The 12,269-nt window shown below is 60.7% G+C and overlaps 2 protein-coding genes across 2 annotated transcripts; one reads left to right on the top strand and one right to left on the bottom strand.

Moving 5' to 3' along the window:
• The first annotated feature begins 7 nt into the window (after positions 1-7).
• Positions 8-6,637, top strand: EFS (embryonal Fyn-associated substrate). The gene is given in 11 exon segments (XM_054045435.1): positions 8-1,769; positions 2,285-2,584; positions 2,866-2,904; positions 2,906-2,965; positions 3,064-3,075; positions 3,077-3,131; positions 3,134-3,276; positions 3,278-3,553; positions 3,555-3,641; positions 4,615-4,720; positions 4,991-6,637. Coding segments are annotated over 11 exon segments (1,497 nt in total). The 5' UTR covers positions 8-1,763; the 3' UTR covers positions 5,404-6,637.
• A 2,074-nt stretch (positions 6,638-8,711) lies between these two features.
• PABPN1 (poly(A) binding protein nuclear 1) lies at positions 8,712-12,193 on the bottom strand. The gene is made up of 8 exons (XM_054045255.1): positions 11,846-12,193; positions 11,550-11,699; positions 11,086-11,200; positions 10,114-10,181; positions 9,929-10,035; positions 9,723-9,810; positions 9,343-9,494; positions 8,712-9,009 (listed from the first exon to the last, which is right to left on the bottom strand). Exons 1-8 carry the CDS (start codon positions 12,191-12,193, stop codon positions 8,970-8,972), a joined length of 1,068 nt encoding a protein of 355 aa, XP_053901230.1. The 3' UTR covers positions 8,712-8,969.
• Positions 12,194-12,269: the final 76 nt, after the last annotated feature.

Here is a 12,269-nt window from a genome sequence, read left to right as displayed (position 1 = left end):
TACCCCCTTGCACTCTATCTAGCCCCATCCCCCCCCCATCTCTCTCTTATGCAACCTAGGCTGGAAGGGGGCTATTTTTGGCCACACCATATTTTTATGGATTTTGACCTTTGCCAACTGGTTTTTGGATGTTGTGACTCTTGGTTCCGGTGCCGTTTGCCATCTGGCCAGCTCGGCGCCTGTGTCATTCAGGGCATGGTGCAAAACTTTGGGATTGGGGGAGATGCCGAAGCAAACGACCGGGTTTGAATTTTGAGTGTGGGGGGCGTATCTCAATTTTCTTGGAAGTTGCAAAAAAAATTAACTGTGTGTGTGTGAGAGAAATTTTTTTCTGCACTTTAAAGTTGGCACCGCTTTTTCTGTGGATTAAAACAATTCTGGATTTCTGCATTTGCCTAATTTCTGGATTTTGTGATCCATTAATTAGCAGAATTTCTCAGCAATTCCACCCCAAGATACTGATTTTTTTTCTAGCTTTGGGTAGAAAGTTTGCAACATTTCTGGACTTGTGAACAGGCACCATTTCTGTGGAAGGAGATTCAGGATATAAGGACGTGGTTTTGGTGAGGTTTCTGGAGTTAAGATTATTTTTTTCTTTCATTGTGGGGGGAAAAGCCTTGTCTAGATTTGTGGGGAGTCTGTGATTTTTCTGGAGATTTGAACTTGTTAAAAAACTCTGGATTCGGGAGACATTTTGTGACATTGCTGGATCTTGGAATGTGCAAAAAACCGGTGTATTTTGAGGGAATTTTCATGGCATTTCTGGATCTCTGCACTTGCAAAAAAGGGGGGAAATTTTGAGCTCATCGAAAAATCGTCCTTGATTTGGGGACGTTTGCAAGTATTCTGGAGTTTGGAATGAGGCCACATTTCTGGCTCCTTCGGCTCACAAAAATGGTCTAGATTTGGGGGAAAGGTCAGAAGATTTCTACACGGTTGCAAGATTGTTTTGCAAAAATTGTCTGGATTTTTCGCTGGCAAGGTTAGCAAGCTTCCTGGCTTGGCTGCTCTGAGCTTTGGGGAGGATCTGAAATGCCTGCCCTTTGCTTTCTGGTTGCAACGCTGTCCTGTTCTTGCAAAATCAGATTCTGTCCTAACTTGTTGAACCTCCTTGCGTGCCTCGCTCCACGCACCATGAAAGCAGCCAGGCCTCTCTGCATGTGCCTGTGGTCGCTGGGTGTATTTTGCTGACCAAAGACGCTGTTTGCAGAACACAAAAGACTCCTCGATTCTCCGGAAAATGAGTGGGATTTTGCTTTTCCACGGCTGGACTTTCTGAAAAGAGTCGTGTTCGGATCCGAGGGGAAACCCAACGGATTTGCTGAGTTGGCTGGAAACCACTTAGGCCAAAAATATTGGGCTTGTTTGTTTGTTTGGTCTCCAAAGCTCATGGAAGAAAGACCGAGGGAACAATAAGGAACTGGGACACTTGTAAATGAGACTTTGACAAAGTTTACAAGAAAATTGTGATTCTCTCTCTCTCTTCCTTTCTCTCTCTCTCCACCCCCCCCCCCCCCCCAGCAGAAAGAACCAAACAAATGTGTAAACTCCACAACGTATTTTAATCTAGGCCTTAATTTACAGTTCAGGGGAAAGCCAGAACTCTGCCTGTCTTTCATTTCACCCTTTTCTTCATTCTTCGCCCCCCTTTCTTTAACACGTTCCCAAGGTCTCTCCCTTTGCTTTCTCCTATCACCCCACCTTCCTTCCCTCCCTCCTCCCCATCTGGCTTTGCCCACACGAGACCCCTCCCTGGAGGCACCATGTCTGTAAGTAGATTGAAGCTGGAGTTATTCCGTCCTATTTTCACCCTCACCCCGGAATGGTCCCTGCCACCCTGTCTGGGGGGAATGAGCCCTGTACTGGGGGATACTGGTCTGCCACCAAGCAGCACTGGGAGCACTGGTCCCTCTGACCCCAGGCCTAGCCAGCACTGGGGGTCCCTGGCCTCTCTCCCGGCTGGCCCTGAGGGTCCCCGGCCTATCTGCCAACCGATCCTGGGGGTCCCCGGTCTCTCTCCCAGCCGGCTCTGGGGGTCCCCAGTCTCTCTCCCAGCCGGCCCTGGGGGTTCACTGCCTCTCTCCCGGCCGACCATGGGGGTCCCCGGTCTCTCTCCCGGCTGGCTCTGGGGGTCCCCAGTCTCTCTCCCAGTCGGCCCTGGGGGTCCCCAGTCTCTCTCCTGGACGGCTATGGGGGTCCCCGGTCTCTCTCCCAACCGGCTCTGGGGGTCCCTGGTCTCTCTCCCGGCCGGCTCTGGGGGGTTCACTGCTCCCTCTGCCCCCAGGCTCAGTTGGCCCGAGCGCTGTTTGACAACGTGGCCGAGTGCCCGGAGGAGCTCTCCTTCCGCCGGGGGGACCTGATGCTGGTGCTGCAGCCCGAGGTGCCCGGCCTGGCCGGCTGGCACCTCTGCTCGCTGCACGGGCAGCAGGGCATCGTCCCAGCCAACCGCGTCCGCATCCTGCCCGAGCCGGGGCCCCCTGACCTCTCTCCGGTGCCCCGCAAGGAGAGTGCGCCAGCTGCCCTCTACGACCCACCCCGGGGCCAGAGGAGGAGCAGCGCAGGGCAGAAGGAGGAGCAGCAGGAGGTGAGAACCCAGGCGTCCGGGATCTCCCACTGCCACCCCCGCTCCCCATTCCAGCCAGGGAACCCAGGCATTCAAGGTCCTCCAACACAATCTCCCCTGGGGATCCCCCATACCACTCCCCACCCCATCAGCCACAACCTGGCCTGAGGACCCAGGTGTCCGCCCCCCTCCCCCACAGCCTGGCCTGAGGACCCTGGTGTCCGGGATCCGCCCCCTACCTCTACAGCTCGGCCTGAGGACCCAGGTGACCAGGCCCTGACCTCTCTCTGCCCCCCCTCCAGGTGTATGTGGTGCCCCCACCCACCCGGCCATTCCTGACCCCCCTGTGATGATATCTACAAGGTGCCCCGTGCCACCCGGAGAGACAGGGACCCCAGTGAGGTGAGAATGGGGGCAGGGGGAACTTAGGAAAGGGACGGGGAGACGGGGGGGACCAGTGTCTGAGCCTTGATTCACCTTCTTTTCCCCCCCACCCCCAGGTCTATGATGTCCCCCTGCTCACTCCTGCGGGACGCCCCCCTCTCCGACACCTATGACACCCCCTCGCCTTCCCCAAGCAGGTGGCAGAGCCGGACACCAACCCCTACAATGTGCCCCCCCTGGCCAAGCCGCCCCCTGGCCAGGAGGAGGAAGAGGAGGAGGAGGAGGGACGGGAGGAAGAACCAGGCCCTGTCTACGCCACCCCCTCCAACCCTGCGCCGGGCGTCCGCCCTGCTCAACCTGTACGAGTCGCCTGAGGAGCTGCTAGGGGGGGAGTACGACCTGCCGGGCCCCTCCCCGCCGGAGGCAGCCCTGGGGGGGCTGAGCCTGGGCGAGGCGGGGGGTGCGGGTGGGCGTCCCCGGCTGCCCTCGGCCGAGAGCCTCTCGCGCCGCCCCCTGCCCGCCCTGCCCTCGCCTGGCGCCCCCCGCAAGGGCAGCATTCAGGACCGACCGCTGCCCCCGCCCCCGCCCCGCCTGGGAGGGCTGGCTGGGGGGGCCGGACGAGGGGGCGGGGGATGGGCACAGCGAATACGAGGGGATCAGACTGGCGGAGGAATACGACTACGTCCACCTCAAGGTGAGCCAGGAGCACCGCCCTCAATGCCAGCCAGAGCCCTGACCTCTGTCCCCTAACACCACCCTGAGCCCAGCTACCCGAGCCCTGACCTCTCACCCTAAAGCCACCCTGAGCCCGGCTACCCGAGCCCTGACCTCTCACCCCTAGCACCAACCCTGAGCCCGGCTACCCGAGCCCTGACCTCTCACCCCTAACACCAACCCTGAGCCCGGCTACCCGAGCCCTGACCTCTCACCCCTAACACCAACCCTGAGCCCGGCTACCCGAGCCCTGATCTCTGATCCCTAACACCACCCTGAGCCCGGCTACCCGAGCCCTGACCTCTCACCCCTAACACCAACCCAATCCCAGCTACCCAAGTCCTGACCTCTGACCCGTAATACCAACCTGAACCTAGCTACCCAGTCCTTGACCTCTGACTCTAAAACCACCCTGAGCCTGGCTACCTGAGCCCTGACCTCTGACCCCTAACACCAACCCGAGTCCTGACCTCTGACCCCTAACACCGCCCTGAGCCCGGCTACCCAAGCCCGGACCTCTGACTCCCCTCCCTAATGCCAGCCTGATCCTGGTTACCCAATCCCTGAACTTTAACCTCTGACCCTGGTCCTGATGTCAACCCAAGCCTGGCTGCCTGACCTCTGACCTCCTCCCTAATACCAGCCCAATCCCGCCTACCTGATCCTGACCCTAACGCCAGCCTGCACCCAGCTACCCAATCCTTGACCTGTGACCTCTGCCTCTAACCCCAATGCCACTCTGACCCTGACCCCCAATCTCTGACTACAGGTCACTGACCTCTGACCTTGACCCCAAAGCCAACCTAGCCCCAGGGTCCCTTACCTCTGACCTCAACCTCAGCCTGCCCAAAATGCCAATCAGACACTTCCTTCCCTGACCCCTCATGTCAACCCTGTCCCACAATCACTGACCTCCAACCCCTGACCCCAAATCTGACTTCTGCCCCCTGCAGGGGACAGGCAGGCTCCAGCCCCCGGCTACAGACTGTGACCCCCCAGAGGAGGTGACCAGCCCCAGACCCCAACCAGAGACCCCCCTTTTGCTGGAGGAGGAAGAGGGTAGGAGTGGTCCTTCCGGATGCCTGGGTCCCTTTCCCTGGTGGTGGATGGGGGTTAAGCTCTCTTGGATGCCTGGGTCCCATTTTCAGAAGGGTGAGGTCTTTCCTGGGTGGTGGGTGAATGGGGGGTGCCAAGATTCCTGGATTCCTTGGTCTCATCTCCTGGAGGGGGAGGGGTCACCCCCCAGACTCCTGGGTCCTCCTGCCTCCCAGCCTGGGGCAGGATGACCCCTTCCAGCACTGACACCCTCCCTCCCCTGCCCTTCTCAGGTGCCTCCCAGCCCCGAGGACGCCCAGCTGCTGCAGTTCTATGCAGGCCAATGCCGGACGCACTACGCCACCCTCCTGGCGGCCACGGAGGCCCTGCTGGCCAGCGCCGGAGCCAACCAGCCACCGGGTGTCTTCGTGCCGCACGGGCGCTTCGTACTGGTCACGGCGCACAAGCTGGTCTTCGTGGGCGACACGCTGGCGCGCCAGGCGGCCTCAGCCCCCCTGCGGGCCCGGGTGGGGGCGGCCGCCAACGCCCTGTGCCAGGCCCTCAAGGGGGCTGTGCTGTCAGTCAAGGGGGCGGCGCTGAGCTACCCCTCGGCCCCGGCCGCCCGCCTGCTCCAGGAGCGCCTGGCCGAGCTCTCCCGGCGGGCCCTGGGCTTCACGAGTCTGCTCAGCACCCTGGCCCCCTCCTGACCCCCTGACACCAATGATCCTTGGGTGACCTCTGACCCGCTCCCCAGGGCCCTCTGTGCCAAATAAACCCATGACCTCTGACCCCTGACAATTAGCCCTGTATGGCCTCTGACCCCCTGCCACTTGGCCCATCTCACCTCTGACCCCGTGCATTGACCTCTGACAGTCCCAAAGCCTCCTAGCAAATGATCCCTATGTGACCTCTGACCCCAAAGGCTCTAACCAAACCAATTGTGACCGCAGACCAAGGCCCTCCCACATCCAGTGTCTTACTGCAGCCTCTGACCCCTGGCTAGTTCCCCCAAGCCAATGACACTGGGAGCCCTGGCCTTGACCTTTAGCCTCCCACAACTGAGCTCCATTTCCCCCTTGACCTTTCCCCTCTGTCCCACTTTGACCTGGGAGCCCCATTATCTTCACCCTTGACCCCCACCCAAGGGCTTCCTCTCCTAGCCTGCCCCCCCCAAACCAAAAAGCTCCTTGACCTGTGACCTCTGCCCCCAGTCCACCCCCCCAAAGCCCTGACCCACTTCATATGGGGGAATCTTTGTATTATTTATATTTCAGGGTCTGGACTCATGGAGGGTGGACGGGCCTCATCCCCCAACCCCGGGGACCCCACAGTTGCATGGGGGCAGGGCTGGCTCCAGCTTACCAAGCAGGTGCTTGGGGCGGCCACTTTGGAGAGGGGCGGCACGTCCAGCTATTCGGCAGCAGTTCGGCGGATGGTCCCTCACTCCTGCTCGGAGCAAAAGACCTCCCACCGAATAGCTGCCGCAGATCACGATTGCAATCGCAGCGTTTTTGTTTGTTTGTTTTTGTTTAGCTGCTTGGAGGGGCCAAAACCCTGGAGCCGGCCCTGCTTGGGGGGGGGGGGGTCATGGCAATGCCAAAGACTTGACTGCGGTTGGGTGGCAAAAGAGGACCCTCCACAAACACCTGGAGATGGCATTAGTGTGTGGGGGCAGGGGGTGTCAGCCAGCACCAGCATGGAGCAGAGGATTATAGGAAACTGGCCGGGGCAAGAGGGAACAGAGGAGTCTGGGTAAAGTCCAGCAAAGGGGATGGTCCCCATCCACAGCACAAACTGCTAAGAACTGATGACTCCCCAGCCCGTGGTGCCCCCCCCTCACAGCTTTGCTGGTGCCCCTCACCAGGGAGCCCATGGGTGACCTGTTCTCTCAGGAAAGATTTTTTCTACGTTTGTAAATAATAAAACAATGAAAAAAGCCAATTGTCTCTGTTCCTTGGCGGGGGGGGGAGGGGGGGAGGAGGAGGAAACAACCTGCCCCCCAGGGCCATATCAGAACCAGCAAAACCCCCCCCCCCCATATTCTATTCCCCAGGAAAGGTGGGGAGGGAACATGGAGGGGTTGTTGGGGGGATTAGTTGGGAAGGGGCCATGAAGGGGGGCTGGTTGGGGGAGCAGACAGGAGGAGATTGGGGGGGGGGAGGAGAGTTGGACGCAGATTGTGTGCAGTAGGGTCTAGTGGTTACAATGGGGGGTGGGGGGGGGAGAGAGCTGGGAGCCAGGACTCCTAGGTTCTCTCCCAGCTGTGGGAGGGGAGAGCGGGCTAGTGTTGGGGGAGAGCTCGGACTCCTGGGTTCTCACCCCAGCTCTGAGAGGCACCACGATCCCTGGCCTTGCTCCCCCCCACACACACACACTGCTGGGCCTATCCATGGGTGAGGGCAGGCCAGGCCAGGAACACACCTGGCCAGGTGACCATGTGAACTCCACACCGGGGCCACACCTGGACTTGTGGCAGGCCTGTCAGGCAACATGCCAGGCAGGCCCATGACATGCAAGGTACATGGCAACACGGCCAAGTGCCCAGCACCCACATCAGCAACACCAACTCCATGCTTTACACATGCACCCACCCCCACACCCAGGACACACTGGCACATATGGGCACCATGCCAGCACCACACATGGAGCCCAGGCTGACAGACCACCTGGCAAAGGGCAGTCTCCAGTGGCGGGCAGTGGGATAACTGGGGGAAGGGATGGAAGGGACCCAGGTTCAAATCCCAGGACACACACGCACACCCCCAACACCTCTGCACTGCCCCCCAACTCATCTCCGCTGACATCAAGGGAAGGGGGCCCGGACGCCTGGGCTCCCTGGGAGGGTGGTGAGGGCTAATGGTTAGAGGGGGTCAGTGGGCCCACCTGTCCTTGCTGTCTGCCCCCACCCCACCAGCTGACACCCCAGGGGGACCCCCCACATCCCCCTGCAACTCCCTAACACTTGCTGGGACCCCCATGCCCTCAGGGCCCCTGCCAGGTGACAGACCCCCCCCCCATGGCAACACCCCCTCACTCTCTAGGGTACCCCCTAAATCCCCTTTGACCCTGAATGCTCCCAGGGACTCCCCCATCCTTATCAGGATCCCCTGAGAGTCCCCAGGACCCCCACCCCTAGAGGCCCCCAATGCCCCGGGACCCTCCATGGCACCCCTCATAGGACCCCACCCCCCCAAACACCCAACTGAGAGACACCGCCCCACCCACTGTCAAGGGCCCTTTTCACACTACCTCCCCGCCCCCATCAACCCAAGTCATGTGATCAAGAGATGACACACAATAGACTGGATTCAAGGGCCTAGATTTAGGACCCCCCAAAACACTCGCCCCTCCCACGGACACACCCATAAGACAGACTCCTCTCGCCCCCCCCCCCCCCCCCCGCCACAGCCAGCAGCTCAGGACCCCTCCCCTGCATGGGGGTCTGGTTATCCCCAGACCCTTTGCGCCAGGCTAAGGTGCACCTCCTGAGCAAATACAGCTGTGATCCCTAAGAAGCCAGGAGTCCTGGTTGCCAGGAGAGAACCCAGGAGTCCTGCCCCCCCGGCAAATCACCATTCACCCCCTTTTCTTTCTTCCAAAAACATCTTTTATTTTTTTTCCACCCTCGTAACATTTTTTTTTTTTTAAATTTTTTCTCCCCCCCTGCTCTCGCCCCCTCCCAAAGCCTGGAAATTAAAATAAAGGGGGGAGGAGAAAGGCCCCCCCCAATCCCTGCACCCCCCCAATATTTAATCTGGTCGCAAGAGCTCCGTGCGGCTCGACAATTCCTTCAGGCTAAAGCCACCTGCAAAGATAAAGACACTGAAATACGGCAGGTAACAGCCCCGGCCCGGATGGAGGGAAGGGGGCAGGGGCAGCGGAGGAGTGGAAGGGAGGAGGGAGCCAGGCGGGGGGCAGAAGGGGCAGCGCAGGGGCCAGGTCCCACCCGCGGGGGAGGACCCGAATGAGGGAACGAGCCAGGGAGAAGGGAGGAGCGAAGCCGCGCCCAAGGCGGAGAAGTGAAGGGGGCCGGGCGCAGAAGGAGGGAAGGAAGCGGGGCCACCCGCGGACGGAGGGAGGAGCCCGCCCGTGGCAGGGAAAGGGGGAGCGAAGGAGGACAGAGAGGAGTGCCCTGTGCTCATAGAGCCGCCCCCGCCCCCCACCGCGCCCCACGGCTCGCCCCCACGGGGCTGCTCCAGCACTGTCACATTCTTCTCTTTTTTTTTTTCTCCTCTTTTTTTTTTTTTTCTTTTCTTTCCCAAAAAACACTTTTTTAGTAAGGGGAATACCATGAGGTTGCTCTAGCCCGGCCCCTGCAGAGGAGAGAAAAAGGGAACGAGTTAATAAAACAGGGGGAAGAGAGAGGAGAAGAGAAAATACAACCAAAGAACCCAGGAGTCCTGGCTGCCAGCCCTCCCCCCCAGCTCTAACCACTAGCCCCCACTCCCAGCCCAGAACCAGAGAGAGAACCCAGGAGTCCTGGCTCCCAGCCCCTCCTGCCCTAACCACTACACCCCACACACACCCCAGAGCTGGGGAAAGAATCCAGGAGACCTGGCTCCCAGCCCCCACTCTAGCCCGCACTCCCCTCCCAGAGCAGGGAGAGAACCCAGGCATCCTGCCCGCAGCGGCCCAGCCCCCCAGACCTGTATGAGCGTCCGCGGGGTCGGCTGCTGAATCCACTGTAGAACCGGGCCCGGGAGCTGGTGTAGCCAGAACCGCGCCCTCGGAACCGGGCCCGGGGAAAGCCCCGGTCTGTGGTGCTGATGCCGGGCCGGTTGGTCCGCTTGGGTATCACCTGGGGGGCAAGAGGGGGGGTCAGAGAGGTGCAACGAGGACCAGGGAGGACCTTGCGGGGCAGGGGAGAGAAATGAGGGTCAGGCCCAGGCTAAAGAAGGGACGGTGGGCTTGGGGGTTCAAGGCAATGGGTGAAGCTCCTTGGGTCAAGAGAGAGCCTAGGGTTCCGGGCAGGATCTGGGCCCAATCTCGGGATTCGGGGGGCTGGGTTTTGAGGTGCAGGGCTCACCTTGATCTGTCGCCCCCTGAACAGGGATTCGTCTAGCGCCATGGAGGTGCGCACAGACTCCTTGTCGGAGAACTCAATGTAGGCGAACCTGGGGGGGATCCCACATTAGACACCGCAAAAACACAGCCCCCCCGGGCCGTAGCTTCTCCTCCAGCCCCTCCTCCTGCCACCCCATGCCCCCACAAGCCCCCCGAAATCTCACTCACCCCTTGGGGTGCCCACTGTATTTATCACACAGGATGGTGACACGGTTGACGGACCCGCAGCCGTGGAAATGAGCCTCCAACTCTTCGGCCGTTGCCCCGTAATCCACCTAGAAAAGAGGGGGGCAGTGAGCTGAGAAATGGGGTCCCCTGAACCCCCCCAGCCCCTCCATGGCTCCCCCACTTACATTACCCACGTATATGGACCGAGCGTCAGCCTCCATCTTTTCTTCTAAGGACATTATGACTGGGCCAGCTGTGAAGAGAGAACCAGGGGCTTAGTAAGTGGGGGCTGTACCCCAAATCTCTTCCAGTGCACCCCCCCTTTACCAGAACAGATATGGGACGATCCCCCTTTCTGCACTGGGTTTATACAGCATCTGGCATAACTAGTATGGATAGATGTATAAACAAGCCTACACAAACAACCCAAGGGGTAGTTTTTATGCAGGACCTACCTAAGAGATTCAGAACAGCATGAGTGAGGCCGGTGTTTACATAGGTCCTACGCAAACCAGCTGATAGCATTTATGTAGGTGCTACACAAATAAAAATCAGAAAAACACAATTCCCATGTGTCTCTGGGCTTTGCCATCCCCACGGGGGTCTGAGAGTGAATGGGGATGGTGGTTATTGTTTTCATAGGTCCTACACATACAAAAAAGTAGCATTAACAGAGACCCTACACAAATAGAATGCAAAGCAGCGTGAATCCCAAATGCCTCCTACTTCACTCCTCCCCCGCAGTCAACAGGGTCCAAGGGGGAAAGTGATGATTACTGTGTACATAGGTGTTACACAAATAAGATGGTGGCATTTAAGTAGGTCCTACACAAATAAAATTCAGAGGGGCACAATTTGCATGCATCTCTAAGCTTTACAATTGCCAAGGGAGTCTGAGTTTGAATGCGGGGAAGGGGGGGTTACAGTTTACATAGGTCCTACACAAATACAATTCAGAACAGCGAGACTCCCAAATGCATCTGGAATCCACCATCACCCACATGCTCCAAAGGGTATACTGGGGGGAAGGGATGGTTCCTGTTTACGTAGGTCCTGCACAAACACAATCCAGGGCAGTGTAGTTCACAGATGTCCCCTAACTTCGCCATGCACAGGGGGCCCGAGGGAGTTCACGGGGGGCCCAAGGGGGGTCTCACCGTTGCCCGGCGGGGGGCTCATGTTCATCTGCTTCTCCACCTCGTTCTGCAGCTCCTTCAGCTTCTCCGCCTCCTCCTCCATCTCCCGCACACGGGCTTTGATGGCCTCCAGCTCCTGAGAGGCAAGGGGGGGTCAGACTGGGAGCATGATTCACCCCCCCCACTCCCATTCGCCACCCCCACCTACTCCCCCCACAGCTCTGCCCTGGCCCCCCAACACACCTCCATCCTACCCAGGACCCCCAAAAAAGAGCCCAACCCCCCAACTCTGCACCCCCCACCCTACAGCCCCCTCTCCTGGTGAGTCCCTGGAGACTAGCCCCCCCAACACCAGACCTGCCCCCTCATGTGCCCCCCACCCTGTTCTAACCCCCACAGCCTAGTGCCCCTCCCCCGCCCGGGGCCCCGCCCAGTCCTGCCCCCGCCCCTGCAGATCCCCCCCACGTGCCCCTCCCCCCGCTCACCGGGTCCTCGATGGCGGGGTCCCCGGGGTCCCCCTCTCCCAGCCCGGCCTCCTCCTCCAGCTCCTCGGGGGGGCGGTGGGCGCCGGGCCCCCCCCCCAGGCCCGGCCCGGGGGGCGGAGGCGGAGGGGGGGTGCGGGGGCGGGTGCGGGGGCCCCCCCCGGGCGCCGCCCCCGGCCCGGCCCCCCCCGTCCAGCAGCAGCTCCCCCTCCTCCTCCTCTTCCTCCTCCGCCCCCCCCGCCCGCCGCGCGCGGGGCCCCGCCCCCGCTTCCGGCCCCCCGCCCAGCCCGTTCCCGTACTGCGCGGGGGGGCCCCCGCCCGCCTCCGGCCCCTCCCCCGCCCCGCGCGCGCCCCCGCTGCCCCGCGCCGACGAGGCCATGGCCGCTGCTGCTCTCCCCGCGCTGGGCCGGCTGCTGCGCCGTGCGTCGCTCCTCACTGGCCGCCCGGGCGGGGCCCGCCCCCTCGGCCCCATCCCATTGGCTGTCCCGGCGGAAGGGCCGGGAAGACGCGCTTGATTGGCCGTAGGCCCGCCATCGCTCTAATCCCATTGGCGGAGGCGCCCGCCCGTCAACAGACCTCTCCCCGCGTGATTGGCCGCCTGACGGAAGCGCCGTGCCGACACCTCTGATTGGCCCAGTGTCCGCCATCGCTGTAACACCATTGGGGCAGGTTCCCGCCATTCAACAGAGCGCTGCTTTCTGATGCGTTGCCCGGAGCTGGGCG

This window comes from Malaclemys terrapin, chromosome 12 (genome assembly GCF_027887155.1).
Source record: "Malaclemys terrapin pileata isolate rMalTer1 chromosome 12, rMalTer1.hap1, whole genome shotgun sequence".
In the NCBI taxonomy this organism is placed as follows: domain Eukaryota; kingdom Metazoa; phylum Chordata; order Testudines; family Emydidae; genus Malaclemys; species Malaclemys terrapin.
This window is presented reverse-complemented; position numbering and strand designations above follow the sequence as displayed.